Source organism: Loxodonta africana, chromosome 22, assembly GCF_030014295.1.
Source record: "Loxodonta africana isolate mLoxAfr1 chromosome 22, mLoxAfr1.hap2, whole genome shotgun sequence".
NCBI classification, from domain to species: Eukaryota; Metazoa; Chordata; class Mammalia; order Proboscidea; family Elephantidae; genus Loxodonta; species Loxodonta africana.
In genome coordinates, this window is record NC_087363.1 from 38,977,426 (window position 1) to 39,000,666 (window position 23,241).

The 23,241-nt window shown below is 51.9% G+C and overlaps 1 protein-coding gene across 1 annotated transcript in view; it reads left to right on the plus strand.

The window, feature by feature from the left end:
* The first annotated feature begins 243 nt into the window (after window positions 1–243).
* Window positions 244–23,241, plus strand: part of PLXND1 (plexin D1) — a 63,873-nt gene continuing 40,875 nt past the window's right edge. The window contains exon 1 of the mRNA XM_064274851.1: window positions 244–1,578. Coding sequence (XP_064130921.1) covers window positions 244–1,578 — 1,335 coding nt within the window. The remainder of the gene's footprint in view (window positions 1,579–23,241) is intronic.

Genomic DNA, 23,241 nt, shown 5'->3' on the forward strand with positions numbered 1-23,241 from the left:
GCGGGGTGCGGCGGGGGCGGGGCTCGAGGGCGTGTCTGCCGCGGACCCGCCCCCGCCCCGCCCCCGGGCCGCTGCAGCGCGGCTGAGTCGGGCCGGGGCGCCGGGGCCGGGGGCGACTGGCGCGGGCAGGAAGCGCCTCGCGGCCCGGGCCCGCCCCCCGCCTCCTGCCGCCTCTGGGCTCCCGGCTCCCGGCCGCGCCGCGCCCCATGCACTCGCCGCGCTGCGCAGCCCGCGCACGTCCGGATGGCTCGTCGCGCCGCGGGCGGCGCAACCCTTAGCGCCCCGGCCGCCGCGGCCAGCCCCCTGCCGCCGCGCCCGCCTTTCTGGCTCCTGCCGGGGCCGCGGGTCCCGCCGCTGTGCCCGCTGTTCCTGCTGCTGCTCCTGGGGGCAGCGCAGGCCGGCGCCCTGGAGATCCAGCGCCGCTTCCCTTCGCCCACGCCCACCAACAACTTCGCCCTGGACGGCGCGGCGGGGACAGTGTACCTGGCGGCCGTCAACCGCCTCTACCAGCTGTCGGGCGCCAACCTGAGCTTGGAGGCCGAGGCGGCCGTGGGCCCGGTGGCCGACAGCCCGTTGTGCCACGCCCCGCAGCTGCCGCAGGCCTCGTGCGAGCACCCGCGGCGCCTCACGGACAACTACAACAAGATCCTGCAACTGGACCCTGGCCAGGGCCTGGTGGTCGTGTGCGGCTCCATTTACCAGGGCTTCTGCCAGCTGCGGCGCCGGGGCAACATCTCAGCTGTGGCGGTGCACTTCCCGCCCGCCGTGCCGCCCGCCGAGCCCGTCACCGTGTTCCCCAGCATGCTGAACGTGGCGGCCAACCACCCGAACGCATCCACCGTGGGGCTGGTCCTGCCGCCGGCCGCCGGCGCGGGGGGCAGTCGCCTGCTCGTGGGCGCCACGTACACCGGCTATGGCAGCGCCTTCTTCCCGCGCAACCGCAGCCTGGAGGACCACCGCTTCGAGAACACTCCCGAGATCGCCATCCGCTCCCTGGACGCTCGCGGGGACCTGGCCAAGCTCTTCACCTTCGATCTCAATCCCTCCGACGACAACATCCTCAAGATCAAACAGGGCGCCAAGGAGCAGCACAAGCTTGGCTTCGTGCGCGCGTTTCTGCACCCGCCGGACCCGCGGCCGAACGTACAGTCCTACGCGTACCTGGCGCTCAACAGCGAGGCGCGCGCGGGCGACAAGGAGAGCCAGGCGCGGAGCCTACTGGCTCGCATCTGCCTGCCCCGCGGCGCCGGCGGCGACGCCAAGAAGCTCACCGAGTCGTACATCCAGCTGGGCTTGCAGTGCGCTGGCGGCGCGGGCCGCGGCGACCTCTACAGCCGCCTGGTCTCTGTCTTCCCCGCGCGCGAGCTGCTCTTCGCGGTCTTCGAGCGGCCCCTGGGGGCCCCCGCGGCCGGTGCGGCCCCTGCTGCGCTCTGCGCCTTCCGCTTCGCCGACGTGCAAGAAGCTATCCACTGCGCACGCAACGCCTGCTTCGTGAAGCCCGCTACCGACGTGGTGGCGGTGCTCGACAGCGTGGTGCAGGGCACCGGGCCGGCCTGCGAGAGCACGCGCATCATCCAGGTACGCTCAGGCAGCAGGAATGCGGGGGGCTGGCTGAGGGGCCGGAGAGGAAGCGTGCGCTGAGCGGGCCATAGGTGTGAGCTTGCCGGCACCCAGGTGCGTGCGCAGGGATCCAGGTGTGCATGTGAAGATACGGGTGTGCGCTGAAGGAGGCCACCGGTATCCGCTGAGCGGGAGTACTGGTGCGGGTATGGGCCAGGTGTGCACATTCGGGAACTCGTGTGTCAGTGCAGGGTTACAGGTGCGCGTGCCTAGGTGTACCCGGGAAGGGTCTCTAGGTGTGCGGATTGGTACCGAGGTGCATGCTGAAGAGGGCCACGGGAGCACAAACAACCTAGGTGTGTGCACCGGGGTGACAGGTGCATGCTGAGCGTTCAGCAAGTGAGTGTGTGCCTGAACAAAGGTGTGTGCCGGCGGCTCTGTGAGCCTATAGGAGCTACCATTGTGTTTTGGGAATGGGCAGATGTGTACACAGGTGTGGCAGGTGTGCAGGGAAGTACACAGCTATGCACCAAGGCTCTGCAGATGGGGAGGGGGAAAAGGTGAGAGCAACAGGAGTGTGTGCTCCAGACTAGTGTGTCAGGGAGGTGTGTGCTGCAGGGACACTTGTGCAGCAGGGCAGGCCTGGGTGTGCAGGGGACACAGGTGTTTGGAACCGGTAGGTAGTCTGAGGAGGCCATGTGGTTGGCAAACCGGTGTGTGCCTGAGGCCGACTTTTATTCAGTCATTCAACAAACATTTTCTGAGTACTTAGTATGTACCAAAACCAAACCTGTTGCCATCGAGTTGATTCCAATTCATAGTGACCCTATGGGACAGAGTAGAACTGCCCCATGGAGTTACCAAGGAGTGCCTGGTGGATTCGAACTGCCGACCTCTTGGTTAGCAGCCATACCACTTAACCAGGACGCCACCAGAGTTTCCAGCGACCCTACAGGACAGAGTAAAACTGCCCCATAGAGTTTCTACGGAACGCCTGGTGGGTTTTGAACTGCCGACGTTTTGGTTAGCAGCCGTAGCACTTAACCACTATGCCACCAGGGTTTTCTAGTATGTACCCGGCATGGGGAATATGAGGGAAAAGAGTAACACTTGTCGAGTGCCTACTAAGCACTTTATATGTAATAACTCTCTTAGTTCTCACAAGAACCTTATGAGGTAGGCTCTAGCCTCATCCTCATTTTATAGATGAAGAAACTGAGGCATACAGCAGTTAAATCAGTAGCTCAAAATCACACAGCTGGGCACCAGCAGAGGAAGGTTTGAACCCAGGCTGTCGGGCTACAGACGTGGAGTCAGAGTGTGTATGTGTTAGGACAGTCACAGAGGGCTGGGATGGGCAGGTGGTGGGGCCAGGAGAGTGGAAAGAGGTGAATAAGGGTGTCTGCAATACAGGGATTTGTAGGGGTAGGAGAGGGCTGTAGGGCTCAGGGATGGGGGATGAGCAGGGGCTCGGTACGGGGCATACACCAGCTGGGAAGACGTGGGGCTCAGGAATCTGAGGCTGGGCTGGGCAGCAGCTGGGGGGGCAGGTTGGGGAGATCATGTATGTATGTAGGGCGTTCTGTAACCTTGGTGTGGGGGACGTAACACAGGGATGCAGGGGAGAACTTTGCGCTTCCATCGCTGGACAGTTGAGCCTCAAGGAAGCCCCACCGGAAAGGGGTTTCTTCACCCAGTGACCCTGGGAGGGAAGTCTGGTGATCCCCCTTTTCCACCTTAGAGGAAGAGTCCCCGAAATGACCCCCTGACACCCTGCACTGTGCCATTTCCACGCTGGCCTTCTAGGTCTGAGCCTGAGGAGTCCATTTCAGCCTCAGGCTGCGCATTCCCCCAGGAAGTCTATTTCTCCCTCTGCAAATTGTGGAGCTTCCGCTTCCCCTGGTGAATATCCTCCTTGGTCCCAGACCCCCCATGGCCCTACCCTATCCCGCGTTCCTGCTCTTCGGGTTGTGGCAAGACTCATGAGATTAATTATTACTCTGTGGTGTCCCCAACACTGGGGCTTTGAGAAAACTCAGATTCCTTCTCCCGCTCTCAGGCCCCTATACTGCCCACCACCCATCCATCCACCATGAAAATAAAGGTCACGGTGGGTGAGCTGGGCTGGTTGTATCTGCTGCCTGCGGGTCTGGGTCAGGGATGGCCAAACACGCTCTGTGCTCTTCATGTGCCTGGTGCCGTTGTTGGGACATCCACGATTCCTGTCCTAGAGCTCCAACCCTCCTCCTCCCCCAGCAACATGGCCGTGTTTGGCAAAGCAGCTTTGGGGCTGGGGGGTTTAGGGCTGGAAGAGGTGGGTGGGGAGTCAGCCCCCGCTCTGTAGACCTTGCTCTACAAAGAGAAGGCTCTGTGGGGCCAGGGCTGGGTTTGGGCCACCCTCCAGCCCTTCCTTGGGTGGGTTCCAGGCCCTGTGTCCTGGCCCCTTGGTGTGAGTTGATCCATGGGATTCCTCAGGCCCCTGCAGTCTTGCCCTCCGTCTCTGGCAAGAACTGTCCCGATTCCCACGGTTCTATGTCCTCAGCAGGGCCCAGAGCAGTGACTCACCCTGCCGAAGGGGGCTGGGGCTTCCCTCTCCCTACAGGGGCGGGGCCTCTCCAAGGACGAAGTCCATGGACAGAGTGGCCCAGGTTGTCCTCCCTACGCCAAGGCCAGGCAGGATCCCAGCTGAGGCCCTCCTTGGCTACCCTTCCTGTGTCCTCCACACCCCTCTACCCTTCACCAGGCCCAGCTGGAAACCTGGCCCAGTTCTGTATCTCCAAGATGTGCCCAAGGCCCCGGGGCCTGGGTCTCTAGCACAGCTGTATGTGGGGGCCGGGTAGGGTGATGGTTATTCTTACTCCAGGTTATTTCTAACTCCCCAGTTATAGGTTAAGAACTTGCACTTCACACCAGGCTACCTGGGTTCATATCCTGCCCTTTTACTTCCCTGCTGTGTGACCTTGGGTAAGTGACCTAACCTCTCTGAGGGTTATCTGTAAAGTGGGGATAATGAAAACAATCCTTATCTCAAAGGGTTGTTTTAAGGACTAAATGAATTAATTCATGTAAGGCCCTTAGTATCTGGTGCACAGGAAGCAACAGGTAGATATTAGCTGCTGTTGTTGTTATTATATCCCCAGTAGCTTGGTCCTGGACAGCAAACAGTGACCGAATTTGTCTTGTTCTGGAGCAGTAAAGGGTGCATCATCTCCCACCTCTGAGCCTCAAATGGAAACAGAGAGTAACCTCAATAAACATGTGCTAAGCGCCTAGGGTCACTATGAGTCGGGATCGACGCAGTGGCAATGGGTTTTTTTGTTTTGTTTTGTTTAAGCACCTACTGTGTGCCTGGCCCTCTGCTGTGCACTGGGGACCCATGGTGACCATGACTCACATCATCTGCTCTCATGGACGGCACAGGCGAGCCGAGGATAGCAATCAGCCGCTATACAGAGTGCTGGGGGCCGTGATGGGCAAGTATGGGCCCAGGGGACCCAGAGAAGGGTACCAAGGCTTCCTGGGGGAGACCTATCAAAGCGGGGGTGGAAGGATGAGCAGATGTTAGCCAGGTGAAGCCCCTAAGAGAAGAGAAAGGGGCCTCAGCAGAGGGAAGAACCTGTACAAAGCCCTGGATGTTGCACCCAGTGTGGCGGGCTTGAAAGGTAGTGTGGCTGGGGGCAGTGGGAGAGAAGCGGAGCAGGTGTAGGGCCTAGAAGGTGCATGGGGGAGTCTGAACTTTATCCTGGGAGCATGGGAACCATGAAGGGTTTTTGCCAGAAGAGTACCATGATCTGAATGAGCACCTCAGTTTCCTCCTCTGTAAAATGGAGATGATAATACAGTGCTTACCTCCTAGGATTATTGTGGGGATTCAGTGAGATAATATATGTAAAACTCTTAGTAACATACCTGGCGCACATATTTACAATTATTTTTTTTTAATACAATACGTATCAAATTGGCTGGGCCATGATTCCAGGTATTGTGTGGTTGTCCTCCATTTTGTGATTGTAATTTTATGTTAAAGAGGATTAGGGTGGGATTGTAACACCCTTACCCAGGTCACATTCCTGATCCAATGTAAAGGGAGTTTTCCTGGGGTGTGGCTTGTACCACCTTTTATCTCTCAAGAGATAAAAGGGAAGGGAAGCAAGCAGAGAGTTGGGGACCTCATATGGCCAAGAAAGCAGTGCTGGGAGCAGAGGAGCAGAGCGTTCCCTCCTAGTTAAGGGAAGATTGATGAGAAGGCCGACAGAGACAGAAAGCCCTCCCCTGGAGCTGACGCCCCGAATTTGGATTTTTAGCCTACTTTACTGTGAAGAAATAAATTTCTCTTCATCAAAGCCATCCACTTGTGGTATTTCTGTTAGAGCAGCACTAAAATGACTAAGACAGAATTTGGTACCAAGAGACTGGGGTGCTACTCTAACAGATATCTAAAATGTGGAAGCAGTGTTGAAACTGAATGACAGAGAAGCGGCAGCCACTGAGAAGCAGCAGCAGCAGAACCAGGAGACCAGCGCAACATAGCGCTGAAGCTGACCCACGGAGCGAGAGAACTGAGTGCCTGTGTGCAGGAGACTTCCTGGAGGAGTGGAGTGCCTCCAGGCACTTAATGGTGGAGCTACTGAGCTTTGGAACACTTGCCCCAGTAGGGCAGATGCGGGCATGGGGCCCGAGGAGCTGAGAGGCCAAGAAACCAGAGAGCAGAAGCTGAAGAGACAAGGAACACAAGAAGCCGAGCTGCCTCAGTCTCAAAAGGTATGGCCATGACCTCTGAGGTTTCAAAGGGTAGAGCGATGGCCTCTGGTGTTTCTAAGGGTGGACTTGCCACTCAGACGGACTAGGAGAATGGTGCACTAAAGCCAAGGGAGCAGAGTTGCTGTCCCAGTGGACCTGGACAGCGGAGCTGAAGCCCAGGGCCAAGGGGCCTCCGCTCAGAATCCGGAGAGTGCGGCCTAGAGGCTGGAGGGCAGGGCCATCCTGTAAATTGTCTCAGAGAACAGAGAATTATTTTCAAAGCCTTCAGGGCTAATGTAATGTGTTCTGCTGACTTGCTTGGTGCCTGTTAGCCCTTCTTTTCCTCCAGTTTCTCCCATTTGTAATAGAAATGTCTAGCTTGTGTCTAAGAAAACTTGTATTCTAGATTTCACAGATGAAGAGGAATTTTTGGATTTTGGACTTGGAGTTAAGGCTTTTGCTATGATGTGGTGGGGTGAATATGTTTTGCATGTTGCAAGGATGTGATTTTGGGGGGGGCAAAGAGTGGAATGTCATGGGTTGAAGTGTGTCCCCCCGGAAATATGTATCAAGTTGGCTGGGCCATGAGTCCCAGTATTGTGTGGTTGTCCTCCATTTTGTGATTGTAATAAATTTCTCTTAGTTAAAGCCATCCACTTGTGGTATTTCTGTTATAGCAGCACTAGGTGACTAAGACAGTGGTCTTAAGTACATTCACAATGTTGTGTAACCATCACTACTATCTATTCCTAGATTTTTTTTTTTTTAATCATCCCGAACAGACGTTCTATACCCATTAAACAATACCTCCCCATTATCCCCTCTCCCCAGCTCTTGGTAAACTCTGTCTACTTACTGTCTCTGTATGTTCATCTATTCTAGATACCCCATATAAGTAGATTCATGCAGTGTTTGTCCTTTTGTGTCTGACCTATTGCACACAGCATAGTACCTTCGAAGTTCATCCATGTTGGAGCGTGTATCAGCACTTCATTCCTTTTTATGGCTGAATAATATTCTACTGCATGTATGTACCACGTTCTGTTTATTCATTCATCTGTTGATGGACATTTGGGTTGTTTCCACCTTTTGGCTATTGAGAATAACGCTGCAGTGAACACTGGTGTACAAGTATCTGTGTCCCTGCTTTCAAGTGTTTTGAGTAAATATCTAGAAGTGGAATTGCTGGGTCATAAGGTAATTCTATGTTTAACTTTTTGAGGAACTGCCAGCCTGTTTTCCACAGTGACTGCCCCATTTTGTATTCCCACCAGGAATGCCAGGAGGGTTGCAGTTTCTCCACATTGTTGCCATCACTTGTTATTTTCCATTTGTTTGTTTGTTTTTTAACATATTACCTCATAGTAGGTATGAGGTAATATCTCATTGTGGTTTTGGTTTGCATCTCCCCAATGGCTAATGATATTGAGCATCTTTTCATGTGCTTATTGACCGTTTGTATATCATCTTTGGGGAAATGTCTATTCAAGTCTTTCACCTACTTTTAAAGCGGATTTTTGTTGTTGTTTTTGAGTTATAGGAGTTTTTTATATACTCTGGATAGGGACTGCATGGAATCTGTATATTGCTTTGGGTGGTATTGTCATCTTAATGATATTAAGCCTTCCTATCCGTGAACATGGGTGTCTTTGCATTTATTAAGGTCTTTAATTTCCTTCAGCAATGTGTTCTAGTTTTCAGTGTACAAGCCTTTCACCTCTTTGGTTAAATTGATTCCTAAGTACCAGTATTTTATTCTTTTTGATACTCTTGTAAATGGAATTATTTTCTTAATTTCCTTTTCACATTGTTTATTACTGGTGTATAGGAACACAACTGATTTTTGTGTGGACTTTGAATCCTACAACTCTGCTATAATTAGTTTTAATATTATTATTTTAGAGAGTCCCTCAGTGGCTGATGGGAATCTGAGCTGGGAGGCAGGGAGGGTAGTTGGGAGGCTGGTGCTGTCTTCCAGGCAAGAGACTCGTGCATCTGTACACAAATACTTCTTGAGCACCTACTGTGCACCAGGCCCATGGAGGTTACTGGGGTGTAGCCATGGCGATGGTGGGAGAGGAGGGGCTTGCTCTCTTGGATGTGGTGAGCCCGGGGTCCGAGGTGGTGCTGAGGGATGGAAGGAAGCAGGTGGGCCCAAGGGAGCTTTGGGTGCCAGGATGGCAACCGCAGAGGTGGTGACTGGCAGGGTGGAGGGGAGGGCAGCTGCCCAGAGTCTGGCCCAGCATCCAAGTGGATATTGGTACCATCAGGGTGGGAGATGTAAATAGGGGTGTGTTTGGGGGAGAGGATGAGTTTGGTCTGGGGTGCATGAGGGACCTAGAACCCCTATCCTTCCTAGTCTTGTCTGGCCTGACTTCTCCGGCATGGGGTGGTCTGAACAGGGCTGGATTTGGGCCACAGGGCTCTGCCTTTCCATCTGTTCTCCAGGGATGGACGTCTGACCTCCAACTGAGGTGGCTTGGCCAGGCCTCTGGAAGCCAGACCTCCCACTCCTGCCTTTGGGGTTTCCTATTGGACCCTAAACCCTGTCTGGAATCCCACAAGATATCATAGCTCCGGAAGCTCTATCGGGGTGGCCTCTGGAATCTCACCTTCTCCCATGGCTGGATCTGTCCTCTGCTCTCCACCTGTAAAACAGTAAACTCTTAGAAACCTGGAATCTGGCTGGAGAAGGGGAGCTGCCGAGGTATGAGGTCAGAGCAGAGATCCTCAGACAGCCCCGGTGCCCCTCCCTGCCAACTTTGTCTCTGATTGTTTTGGGCATATTTGGGGCTGTTGGAGTTTTCTGAGAGAGAAACTGCGTGAGGGGATTAGCCCCCACTGAATGTAGCTTGAATCCCTTTCCTTGAGTCACAGCCTGTTTGAGGTAAAAGGGAGTCAGGACATTGTCATGTGCTATCAGAGAGGGAAACTGAGGCGCAGGGTCACCCAGCAAGGTGGAGGTAGGCTGAGTCTAACTCCCTGCACCTTTCCCTCAACCTCTGAATGACCATAACAGTTGTATTTTTAAACCAAAAGGAAAACTGGCAGGCAAATGCCAGTGCTGCATTTTCAAGGTGTCTTTTTATAGGAAAGGTGGAAAAAAATCCTTAGGCAGCTTGAAGCTGGCATGTGGTGGGTGGGTGCTCATAGTCAAGAAGGCGTTTCGAAACCAATTTAGGGGCTGAAACGGTGGTGGGGGTGGAGGGAGAGCAGGCTCCCAAGATGGGCTTTACATGTCAGCTTCTGTGAGGAGGGGCTTGGGCTGGGGCCTGGCAGTGAGCTCTCCAGGGCTGGGGTGCCAACAGAGATCTCAGCAGGACAGTGGGAGAGGAGATTCCTAAAGGGGTAGCCAAGATGATCTTCTGGCCTGGAGAGACAGGCAAAGGGAGGTTGGGCCAGGAGATGGTTAACATTGTTCCCCGCCCTGAGAATGTCATCAGCCTCGAGCCCTTAAGTGCACGGGGTCAGGCTGACATCCAGTCCCATTCTTCTTCCCATGAGCTGTGCCACCAGGGTGAGTCATTCGCCCTCTCTGGGCCTCATGCTTTCTCATTGTAAAATGAAGCCAGTGCCTCCCTCTGCAGATGTGGGTAGATTTAAATCTCACATGCTGGGCCCAGGAAATGGCAGGGAGGCATGATTACCAAACCAAAACCAAAACCAAACCCAGTGCCGTCGAGTCGATTCCGACTCATAGCGACCCTATAGGACAGAGTAGAACTGCCCCATAGAGTTTCCAAGGAGCTCCTGGCGGATTCGAACTGCCAACCCTTTGGTTAGGAGCCATAGCACTTAACCACTAAGCCACCAGGGTTTCCAGGAGGGAGAAAATACACCTGGGAAAAGTATGTTCAGGGTGTGGAACAGCCAGCTAGGCAGGGGGAGCTCAAAGGAGGGAGGATCAGGAAGGCCCTTGGAGAGGGTGGGATCAGACCAGAGTGAACAGGAGGTGGTGGGGGTGCGCCTGGGGGCGTCCCAGCTAGGGCAAAGCTCAGAGGCAGGAAGGTATAGCTGAAATGAAGAGGGTGAACCGAGAGGGTGTCACTGCTATTTTATCGGGCTGGAGGGCAGCTACGGAGCTTCGGGAAGAGACCAAGGTGACACTGAGTGTCTGGTGGACCATCGGAGTAAGCAGAGGGTATGTGCCCTCCTGGCCCTCCAGAGCTGGATAATAACACTGAGCTCAGGATTCTTTTTGTTTTTTTTAGACTCATTTTTTTTTTTTTTATTGCGCTTTAAGTGAAAGTTTACAATTCAAGTCAGTTTTTCATACAAAAACTTGTACACACATTGTTATGTGACCCTAGTTGCTCTCCCTACAATGTGACAGCACATTCCTCCTCTCTACCCTGTATTTCCTGTGCACATTCAGCCAGCTCCTGTCCCCTTCTGCCTTCTCATCTCGCCTTTGGACAGGAGCTGCCCATTTAGTCTCATGTGTCTACTTCTGAGCTCAAGATTCTCAGCAGCTTCTGTGTGTCGGTGCCTCACAGACCCCAACGTGTCTAATCTCACAGCTACCCTGTTATCTCCAGTTTACAGATGAGGACACAGAGGTCCAGAGAGGTACAGATACTTGCCCAAGGTCACACAGCTGGTATGTGGGGAGTAGGGATTTGCAGACTGGCTGTCTTGTTCCACCCCTAGCCCCACACCAGTTGATGGTCAGTGCTAACCATGAGCTCCCCGGCTGGCCTCAGCCATCATGGCCTTTGGACTGGGACTCCGCAGTTCCACCTCAGGCTGGGCCAGAGAAATTCAGGCCAGGCCCCATGTACAAAACCCGTTTCTGGGGCAGCACCTCCAGGCAGGCCCCAGGTGGAAGTTGAAAGCTGACTCAGTCCCAGAGTGGGGTGAGAGTGGCTGGGGCATCTGCAGAGGCTGAAGCTGACTGGGTCTTCTAGGGAAGCTGAGGGAGGCAGGACATGGAACAGCTAGCCAGGCAGGGGGAGCTCAGGGGAGGAAGGGTCAGGGAAGGCCCTTAGAGGAAGTAGGATCAGACCAGTGTTGCATTCATCTCTGAAAATTTCTTGCTCTGGAAGGAGTGAGCCCCCCAGCCCTTTGGATGTGCAAGTGAGTGATGTGGGTTGAGAGGTCCGTTCAAATGGATGACTAGACAGACACCTTTCAACACTGATATTGGGGGTTCCTGGCCCTAGCCCAGGACCATGCTGGGTACTATAGGGCAGGCAGCCTGCTCCCTCGAGGGTGGCACCTCACTGCTGAGGTGTTTGCCAGGAGGGTGGATTAAGGATCTGTGCCCACCTTGGACATGCCCACAGTCAAGTCCCAGAGGAGGGGTGAAAGCTAGACTCTGGCACCACCACCTTGAGTTCAAATCCTGGCCTTGCACATTTGTAGCTGTGGCCTGGAGCAAGTCACATGGCTTCTCTGGGCCTCGATGTCCCCATCTGTAAAGTAGGGAGAAGAACTCAGTGAGCTTAGGTGGGAGAATAGAGTGGCCTGATGTGCAGCAAGGGCCACACAGGAGGCAGTGACATCAGCCCTGCAGGAACACCTTTGTGTGCCTGCAGTGACTCTTTCCTGTGGAGATTAAGGAGCAGGCTGACTTCCATGTTCTGGTTTCTGCGGTGAGGAACAGAGACGGAGCATTCAGGAGAGGGAGTGTGAGGTTGTGAACCCTTGGGAATGAGGATCCCTTCCCCTTGCTGGACCCCAGTTTCCCCATCTGAGCTGGGCCATGGGATGACAGGGAAGCTACTCTGACACTGGAGCTGTCCCTATTAGCATTATCATTATTGTTGTTGTTTCTGGAAAGCTTATTCTGTGCCAGGCACTTGGCAAAGCACTTTACATATAGTTTCTCTTGATCCTCCCAGATTCTGAATGAGATGGTGCTATCCTCAACCAAGAGAAGGAGAAACAGGCCCAGACAGGTTAAGTGACTTACCTGAGGTCCCACAGTGGTAAGAGGGAGGGTGGGGGCGGGGGCGGTCAGCCTGCACACCTGTGCTCATCACCGTTATTCCCTGATTCCTCCCAAATCATTGACCAGAGGGGCATGAGCCAAAGGAACCCTTGAGGTCACAGTGGAAAGGGGTGAATGGGCTCATTTTAACCAGGGCTTCGAACTGATTCAATCATGACTGACGAAGCAAAATCTGAATGCACCTGAATTTTAAACATGTGGGCGAACCAGAATGATAGCCGGAATGGGAAAAATTACTGTTGAAGCCCTGCTAGAAACGTAATTTCTCTCTTAGGAAACAAGGGCAGCATGCACATTGCATAGCAACCAAATCTCTTGACTGGCGGAGTTGGAAACAGCGGTGCCCTGCTCAAAGGTGGTGGCCAACTGCTCTGCTTTGAATGTGTGTTACTCTCCACAGTCCTGGCAGTAATCCAGTATTCTGCATCAGGCTCTTAAAAGGGCTCACAAAGCCTCTTCCGAGTCTCCCATTCTAGGGCTTTGACCCATAAGTTTTCCTATTCCACTTATCATTCCATTTCACCTAAATTCTAAAAATTTGTGTCTGTTCCAATTTTGTTTTGTTGGCCATGACTGAACCGGTTTGTTCCAGTTCTAATCCCTGATTTTAACCCATTTTAAAGGTGGAGAAATTGATGCCCAAGCAGTGAAGGCTTCCAGTGGGACCTGCAGGGCTCTTGAGAGGTGTGGGGGCTCTCGCTGCTGTTTTCCAGGCCTGCAGCTGCCTCCACCTTCACCTACCAGAGCCCAACCCTCCTTAGAGTGTCTGATGCCTCTTGGGGCTCTGTGGAGGGTTCACTGGAATGTGGGAGGGACCTGAGCATTGTGATGTGGCAGACTCCCCAGAAGAGATGGGTCAGACCCTGCCCTCTCTCTCCAGGGGTTCCAGAGTAGTCAGGGAGGAGACCATGACCGTAGACGTGTACACTGACCAGGGAATCAGGGACAATGGCTTCTCTGAGGCAGGAGCATTGAGCAGGACTTTGAGGAGAGTTTTGCAGGGGGGCAGGGCTCCAGGTGAAGAGACATGATAAAGCATGGTTTGGGTGGCAGGCAGTGAGGGAGCAGGAGAGAGCAGAGCCTGGAATCTGCGGGACCTTGTGTGCAGGCCAAGAACTTGGATGCTGTCCTGTGGGCAGCGGCAGCCAGCAGAGGTTTTGGGGAAGAGAGGGCCACAGTCAGATCAGCTCTGGAAGAGACCCGTGGCCATGGCCCACTTATGGTGCCAGGTGCCAACAGGCGCGGGAGGTGCTTGCCTGGTTCCCACTGCCCACTGCTGGGCCAGGTGGCTCCTGGGGGCCTTTCCAGCTCTGAAGACGAAGACGGTATGGGGATTGCCATGGAAACAGCCATCCCTGTGTGGGGACAGGCCCGGAAAGTCTCCTGGTGTGAGCCACATGGATTTGGATCCTGGCTACCCCAGAACACAGCTGTTTTCTTCTTCCCAAAGCCTGCGTTTGGGCCAAGGCCTCACCATAAGGCCCTGCGCCACCCACCTTTGCTGATATTCGGTGCTTCCAGGGTCTGCCCGAGCCAGTGAGAGGCCCTCCCCACCCCATCCCTCGCCCCATCCATCCTCCTCTGCCCTGAAACCTGATAAATTACACACAGCTCCATTACGAGGCCCAGCGCGGCCCCAGTGGGGCGTTAATCATGTAGCACTTTAGGCTTTGATCGGTAAATAATGGGGGGGCAGTGGGCAGAAGCCTTGAAGCAGAGGCCAGGGCCAGGAAAGAGCTAAACGGGCTGGTGGTCACCCCCACCCCTGTACCCCTCACAGGCCACTGCCCACCATCCACATTTGGGGCACCCGTGATTGAGCCCCCCAGAAATGGCTGTCTCGTCGATGGGCCCTCAGTTGCCCTAGCTTGCAACCCAGGGCCTTTCCAGCTGCCAGTGGCTGAATTCCTGGCAGCTTTTGGCCAGAGTGATGGGTGGTGAAGCCATGGTCAAGGTGAGGACTCAGGCCGGCCTGCAAGGTTTGAGTCCCGGTTCTAGCCATTCTGGCTCTGTGTGACCCTGGACAAGTCACCTCACCTCTCTGTGCCCCAGCTTCCTTTGCCGTAAAGTGGCATCAACTCACTGAGGCATGGTGAGGGTTAAATGAGGTAATGCAGGCAAGAGGAGTGGGCACAGAGGAAATGGTAGCTGCTTATTGTTTCTGTTGTTGATATTATTATTATAAAGCTGTCCTTTCTCCACCTGGGGTTGGATCTCTGAGCTGGAGTGTGGGCAACTAGAGAGAGAAACCACCATGGCTGCCTCCATGTCCCTAACATGGGACCCAGCCCAGAAATGTCTGCTGAGGGTCTCAAGGCAGCCCTATACTCTGAGCTGTGCCCACAAGCAGTTGTGGGATGCCTCAGGGCCCAGCTGAGGGGGTCTCCTCAGAGAGCCTGCAGCCAGGCAGACAGGTGGACCTAGGCCAGCTCCCCCCCTCAGGGGGTTGGGAGGAGGGTGTGAGTTTGCATCTCTAAGTCCCCCAGTCCCAGGAGGGGTAATGTTTCCTCTAGAGGCAGCTGCACTCTCAGCTTCTCTAGGCCTGGAATCTCTCCTTCGGGGGAGGAAGCTGGGACAGAAACTTCCAGGATGGGGAGGACCAGGAGATGTAGCACTCTGCCACCCCGCCCCCTCTATTAGAGCAGGCAGGAGAGAAGGACTTTTCACTTGGGCCAGAGGAAGCATCACGGCTGCCCATCCCACTCTGTGCTCCCTTGGGACCTGGGAAGAGGGCTGAAAATGCAGCAGCCAAGCAGGCAGAATGAAAAACAGCTTCGAAAAGGGGGAGCTTGGGGTCTAGGGGCTGCATCCAGCTAACAAAACAATGGCTGCTTGAATCAGAGGCTGTGGCAGTGGTTCCTAGGCGGTCCCTGAGCAGAGCAGGCCTCATTCCCAGCTCCCAGCACCCTGTCCTGGGTGAGGGTGGTACTTCTGGTCCAACCTCAGATGTTTGACTGCGGGAAGCACTGGGGTGGCTCGTGCTGCGTGGCTTACCCTGTCTTTGGGAGTCCCTGAAACTCTGCCTGGTGGCCCACATAGCTAACTAGGAACATTTACTGAGTACCAATAGAGTTCAGTATTGAGGGCTGCCGTGGGCTGCGTCCTTTCCAGTGGCCCCATATGGTGGCAGTTGTTATTGTATCTGTTTTACAGATGAAAAGACTGAGGCTCAGAGAAGATGGGCATACCACAGTGAGTTAAGAGCCAAGTGACTTGGTGTGTGTCTTAGTTATCTAGTGCTGCTATAACAGAAATAACACAAGTGGATGGCTTTAAAAAACAGAAATTTATTCTCTCACACTTTAAGAGGCTGGAAGTCTAAATCAGGGCCCCAGCTCTAGGGGAAGGCTTTCTCTTTGTGAGCTCTGGGGAAAGGTCCTTATCTCCTTTTAACGTCTGTGGGCCCAGCATTCCTTGGAAATCTCCACGTGTCTTGGTATCAATCTTCCCCTGGGTGTAGGAGGTTCTCAGCTTAGGGACCCCAGGTCCAAAGGATTCGCTCTGCTCCTGGATCTTCTTTCTTGGTGGTAGGAGGTCCCTCTCTCTCTGCTTGCTTCTCTCTTCTGCAAGATAAAAGCTGATGCAGGCCACGCCTCAGGGAAACTCCCCTTATATTGGATCAAGACTGTGACCTGAGTAAGGGTGTTGCATCCCACTCTAATCCTCTTTAACATAACCTAATCTTATCTCATTAACCACAGGAAGAGATTAGGATTTACAACAACAACACCAAACCTGTTGCTGTCGAGTCGATTCTGACTCATAGTGACCCTCTAGGACAGAATAGAACTGCCCCATAGAGTTTCCAAGGCGTGGCTGGTGTATTTGAACTGCTGACCTTTTGGTTAGCAGACGTAGCTCTTAACCACTACACCACCAGGGTTTCCAGGATTTACAACACATGTTGTTCTTAGGTGCCGTCGGGACGGTTCTGATTCATAGTGACCCTGTGCACAACAGAACGAAACGCTGCCCGGTCCTGCGCCATCCTTACAATCCTTGTTATGCTTGAACTCATTGTTGCAGCAACTGTGTCAATCCGCCTTGTTGAGGGTCTTGCTCTTTTCCGCTGACCCTGTACTCTGCCAAGCATGATGTCCCTCTCCAGGGACTGATTGATCCCTCCTGACAATATGTCCAAAGTATGTAAGACGCAGTCTCGCCATCCTTGCCTCTAAGGAGCATTCTGACCACACTTCTTCCAAGACAGATTTGTTCGTTCTTTTGGCAGTCTATGGTATATTCGATATTCTTCGCCCACACCACAATTGAAAAGCGTCAATTCTTCTTCCGTCTTCCTTATTCATTGTCCAGCTTTCACATGCATATGATGTGATTAAAAATACCATGGCTTGGGTCAGGTGCACCTTAGTCTTCAAGGTGACATCTTTGCTCTTCAACGCTTTAAAGGGGTCCTTTGCAGCAGATTTACCCAATGCAATGCGTCTTTTGATTTCTTGACTGCTGCTTCCATGGCTGTTGCTTGTGGATCCACGTAAAGTGAAATCCTTCACAACATCAATCTTTTCTCTGTTTATCATGATGTTGCTCACTGGTTCAGTTGTGAGGATTTCTGTTTTCTTTATGTTGAGGTGCAGTCCATACTGAAGGCTGTGGTCTTTGATCTTCATTAGTAAGCGCTTCAAGTCCTTTTCACTTTCAGCAAGCAAGGTTGTGTCATCTGCATAATGCAGGTTGTTAATGAGTCTTCCTCCAATCCTGATGCCCTCCCTGTTCTTTGTACAGTCCAGGTTCTCTGATTATTTGCTCAGCATACAGATTGAATAGGTATGGTGAAAGAATACAACCCTGACGCACACCTTTCCTGACTTTAAACCAATCAGTATCCCCTTGTTCTGTCTGAACAACTGCCTCTTGATCTATGTAAAGGTTCCTCATGAGCACAATTAAGTATTCTGGAATTCCCATTCTTTGCAATGTTTTCCATAATTTGTTATGATCCACACAGTCGAATGTCTTTGCATAGTCAATAAAACACAGGTAAACACCCTTCTGGTATTCTTTCAGCCAGGATCCATCTGACATCAGCAATGATATCCCTGGTTCCACATCTTCTTCTGAAGCCAGCCTGAATTTCTGACAGTTCCCTGTTGATATACTGCTGTAGCCATTTTTGAATGATCTTCAGCAAAATTTTGCTTGCGTGTGACATTAATGATATTATTCTATAATTTCCACATTCAGTTGGATCACCTTTCTTGGGAATAGGCATAAATATGGATCTCTTCCAGTCAGTTGTCCAGGAAACTGTCTTCCATATTTCCTGGCATAGATGAGTGAGCACCTCCAGCGCTGCATCCGTTTGTTGAAGCATCTCGGTTGATATTCCATCAATTCCTGGAGCCTTGTTTTTCGCCAATGCCTTCAGTGCAGCTTGGACTTCTTCCTTCAGTACCATTGGTTTCTGATCATATGCTACCTCTTGAAATAGTTGAACATCGACTAATTCTTTTGGGTATAATGACTCTGCGTATTCCTTCCATCTTCTTTTGACGCTTCCTGCATTGTTTAATATTTTCGCCATAGGATCCTCCACTATTGCAAGTTAAGGCTTGAATTTTTTCTTCAGTTCTTTCAGCTTGAGAAACGCCGAGCGTGTTCTTCCCTTTTGGTTTTCCATCTCCAGCTCTTTGCAGATGTCATTATAATACTTCACTTTGTCTTCTCGAGCTGCCCTTTAAAATTTTCTGTTCAGTTCTTTTACTTCATCAATTCTTCCTTTTGCTTTAGCTGCTGAAAGTTAGAGAACAAGTTTCAGAGTCTCCTCTGACATCTATCTTGGTCTATTCTTTCTTTCCTGTCTTTTCAATGACCTCTTGCTTTCTTGATGTATGATGTCCTCGGTGTCATTCCACAACTCGTCCGGTCTTCAGTCACCAGTGTTCAATGCGTCAAAACTATTCTTGAGATGGTCTCTAAATTCAGGTGGATATATTCAAGGTCATACTTTGGCTGTCATGGACTTGCCCTGATTTTCTTCAGTTTCAGCTTGAGCTTGCATATGAGCAATTAATAGTCTGTTCCACAGTCGGCCCCTGGCCTTATTCTGACTGATGATATTGAGATTTTCCATCGTCTTTCCACACATGTAGTCAATCTGATTTCTGTGTGTTCCATCTGGCGAGGTCCATGTGTATAGTCGTCATTTATGTTGGTGAAAGAAGGTATTTGCAGTGAAGAAGTCATTGGTCTTGCAAAATTCTATCATTCCATCTCTGGCATTGTTTCTATCACCAAGGCCATATTTTCCAATTACTGATCCTTCTTTGTTTCCAACTTTTGCATTCCAATCTCCAGTAATTATCAATCCATCTTGATTGCATGTTCAGTCAATTTCAGACTGCAGCAGCTGATAAAAATCTTCTATTTCTTCATCTTTGGCCCTAGTGGTTGGTGTGTAAATTTGAATAACAGTCATATTAACTGGTCTTCCTTATAGGCGTATGGATATTATCCTATCATTGACAGCGTTGTACTTCAGGATAGATCTTGAAACGTTCTTTTTGATGCATCTGTCAGTTTGTCCTACTGTGTGTTGCTGTGATGCTGGAAGCTATGCCACCGGTATGCAGATACCAGCAGGGTCACCCATGGAGGACAGGTTTCAGCTGAGCTTCCAGACTAAGACACACTAGGAAAAAGGACCTGGCAGTCTACTTGTGAAAAGCATTAGCCAGTGAAAACCTTATGAATAGCAGCGGAACATTGTCTGATATAGTGCTGGAAGATGAGCCCCCCAGGTTGGAAGGCACTCAAAAGATGACTGGGAAGAGCTGCCTCCTCAAAGTAAAGTTGACCCTAGTGACATGCATGGAGTAAAGCTTTTGGGACCTTCATTTGCTGATGTGGCACAACTAAAATGAGAAGAAACAGCTACAAACATCCATTAATAATCAGAACCTGGAATATAAGAATTATGAATGTAGGAAAAATAGAAATGGTCAAAAATGAAATGGAATGCATAAACATCGATATCCTAGGCGTTAGTGAGCTGAAATGGACTGGTATTGGCCGTTTTGAATCAGACAATCATAGTCTGCTATACTGGGAATGACAACTTGAAGAGGAATGGTGTTGCATTACAACACAAAATGGAGGACAATCACACAGTACTGGGAATCATGGCCTATTCAAGTTGACACATAATTTGTGGGGACACAATTCAATCCATGGGGGACAGCATGTCAGGAGCCTTGATTTCTACATCTATAAAGTAGTTACATAACAAGGGTGTGTGCACCCCTGGGTGACTATAACGTTATGCTGTGCATGGTGCCTGCATACTGTAGGTCCTTGATTCAGCCAGGTCTCTGGCCCTGAGGCTGGGGCCTGGCCCTTCAGTCTGTGCCCAGCTTGGCCAGCACAGCCTGGAGATGTGCCAGTTACAGGTGGGCGATCGTCTCAGGCCCAACCCTGTGGTTTCACTCAGGGTGGCCTGACCAGGTGGTTCACACAATCCTTCCAGATGGTGCCCAACTGGCCTAGGTGACCTCAGTGCCCTGGGGCTGCAGGGATCCACTTCCTCCAGAGGGAAAACTGAGGCAGGCCTCCCTGAAACTCTGAAGGGCCATCCTCAGCCTCTGTGTCCATTGCCATTTGTCTATTCATCTTGCCTGGTGCAGGCAGCCTGGGATCAGACAGGGAATTGCTGCACTGTGCGTCCTGGGGAAGCCTCGGTGCCTCAGCTTCCCCAAAGCACTCCCCTCTGTTACTTTTACTCTTTGGCTCAGGGCCAGACCTCCTGACTGTTGTTCTCTGGCCCACTTGGCCATCCCTAGCCTCTCCAGGAAGCGAGCATCTTGGTCTCCGGCTGGGAGGTGCTGCTATTTCCTTTCTCAGCAGCAGGCAGCTTCCTCCCTGGTATGGGGGCTGTTGCTAGAGGCCCCCAGAATCCAGTCTGTCCTTCCTTCTCCCAGGGCCAGCACACACAGGCCCATGGCTCCTTCTAGGTACCAGCCTACCCTCAGTGGAGGTGTCAGCTCGGTGGACCCCATACCCACAGTGTTCCCAGAGCAGCAGGTGTGGCTTCAGTTCCTGACCTGACCACATGCCAACTCCAAACATCTGTAGAAGGGGAGAAGGGTGGTGAGGAGTAAATGGTATTTCAGGAGGGATGAGCTTTGCCGGAAGCAACAGTCCAACAGGGTTTAGTGGTTCTTTTTTAAAATTTTTTTTATTATGCTTTAGGTGAAAGTTTGCAGAACAAATTAGTTTCGTATTCAAAAATTTATACGCAAATTGTTTCATGACATTGATTTCAATCCCCACAATGTGTCAGCACTCTTCCCCTTTCCACCCTAGTTTCCCTGTTTCCATTCCTCTGGGTTTTCTGCCCCTTCCTGCCTTCTCATCTTTGCTTTTGGGCCAGTGTTGCCCATTTGGTCTTGTATATTTGATTGATCTAAGGAGCACATTCCTCACAGGTGTTATTGTTTGTTGTATAGGCCTAACTAATATTTGACAGGAAGGTGAACTTTAGGAGTGGCTTCAATTCTGAGTAAGCAGGGTGTCTGAGGGCCATAGTCTTGGGGGTTCCCCCAGTCTCTGTCAAACCAGTAAGTCTGGTCTTTTTTGTGAATTTGAATTTTGTTCTACATTTTCCTCCTGCTCTGTCCAGGACCCTCTATTGTGATCCCTGTCAGAGTGGCCGGTGGTGGTAGTTGGGCACCATCTAGTTCTTCTAGGCTCAGGCTCATGTGGTCCATTAGTCCTTTGGTCTGATTGTTCCCTTGTGTCTTTGGTTTTCTTCATTCTCCTTTGCTCTGGACAGGATGGGACCAATAGATGTATCTTAAATGGTAAACCAAACCCATTGCTGTCAAGTCAATTCCGACTCATAGTGACTCTGTAAGACAGAGTAGAGCTGCCCCACAGCGTTTCCAAGGAATGGCTGGTAGATTTGAACTGCTGACCTTTTGGTTAGTAGCCGAGTGCTTAACCACTGTGCCACCTTTTTTTAGGCCTGGCATTTGAGGTGTCCTATCATATGCCTGTCTTTTTATCATATGCCTGTCAGACCACCATTAGGTACCTTGCCTGGTCCCTCCTTGCTCCCTCTCTCTGGTCACTGTTTTTGGGCCTCTGCCCAGTCCTACTCTCGGGGAGCTCCTAGCCTGATGGAAACAGGGCTTGCATTCACTCAGGTCCTGGTCCTGAGAAGGGACACACATTGGGCTTCAGTGGGCAATTGATGAACAAATGCAAAATTGCTCCACTCAGGAGAGCCCAGGAGGCTGTGCTGTCCAAGCTGAGGCAAAAGGAGCAGACAAGACAAAGGCGTGAGTGCAGGTAGCCACAGAGGGGCACGACCAGATCAAGCAGGGCCTTGAGGGCCCAGGAGTAAAGTTGGATTTATGTTGAGGGCACTGAGGAGCCATCAAAGGATGTTGTGCTGTGGAGGGGACACACCTACTTTGCAGTTTTTTTTTTTTTTTTTAAATAAAATTTTAATTTTGGAATAATTTTAGATTTACAGGAAAGTATCAAAGATAGTACAGAGAGTTTTCCCTTCACCCAGTTCCCCCAGTTGTTAATGTCTTACATATTACCATCGTACATTTGTCAAAACTAAGAAACCAACATTGCTACATTACTGTGAACCGAACCCCAGACTTGATTTCACAAACGTCCTCTTTCTCTTCCAGGATCCAGGCCAGGATCCCACAGGGCACATAGCGCTTTGCAGTTTTGAAAGCTTCCTTTGGCTACTGTGGAGGGTGAATTGGAGCAGGCTCAGCTTCGGGAGGTGGTGGGGGCTGGGGGTGTGCTCCAAGCACTCCAGCCCCCAGCCAGGGTGCCATGAGCGCAGGCTGCCCGGCAGTCTGCCGTGTAATACCGAAAACGTGTGTGTGTGCGCGCGCGCGCGTGTGTGCTTTCAGCTCTGTGGCAGGAAAACTTGCCTTTCCCGGGGTCACCGCTCAATAACAATCAAAAACTTCAAGCAGGAAGGTGCCTACACTTCCAAGCACAGAGCTCTGACAGCCGGTGTGGTCTGTACCTGGGCGGAACCACTGTGGCCTGCAACCTGCCAGGTGCCCACCATTTATGCCCTGTCAGCCTCAGTGTGCCACGTGTGGTGGGACTGAGGTTTGGTGGGGTCTGTGGGCAGGATGTTAGGCTTGAGAAACCGGCTGTCTAAGCTCTTGCTCCAAGTGGCTCTCTGGGGAGAGAAAGGCAACACAGTTACAGTTGGTAGTGAAATCAATACCTCAGAGTTTTAATGGGAGAGTGGGCAGAGCTGAGCTGTGGCCCCGGGAGGCCACCAGCTGGAGGAGGAGGGGGTATCCTGCCTCAGCAGCCTGCTCTCAGAAAAGAGCAGAGGCCATCCACCACTGGTCATCCCATTTTAGAGAGGGATAAACTGAGGTTCTTAGAAGAATCAAAACTAGCAGCCAGATGTTGTCTAGGCCTGAGTAGCTGCCACACACAGTAGGCACTGGTCCTGTAGTGCCTCAGTGTGGCTGTGTTGCTCTCAGTCTCGCTACTTGGAGAGGAAGCGTTTGAATACAGTCATTCACACGTTAGTCAAAATTAGTTTCCTGTCTTTAGTAAATACCACACAGCACAGTCTCTGCCCTGGAGAAGCTCACCTGTGAAAGATAATGTGACAGTGGTTGCCAGCTCAGCGCCCTCACAGAGGAGGGGAAATTTTGAGCAACATCTTGAAGAATGGCTAGAAATTTGCTGCTTGGGCACGCCTGGAAGAGGGAACAGCCTGGCTCATGACAAGGAGAACTGAAGTGCCTGGGGAAGTATGAATGACTCAGAGGTGTGGGAAGGGTATTGGCTATTGAGGGAACAACATTTATGAAGGTTCTGGAGTTCCCGGGCCGGGGGGAGGGGGGTGATGGGGTGGGGGGGATGTGGCCACGTTTGAGGAACTGCAGAAATTGATGTGGACAGAGCAGAGGGTGGGGCGGAGGAAAGAGGCAAGATTTGAGTCCTAAGCAGCTGGCAAGAGCCAGATC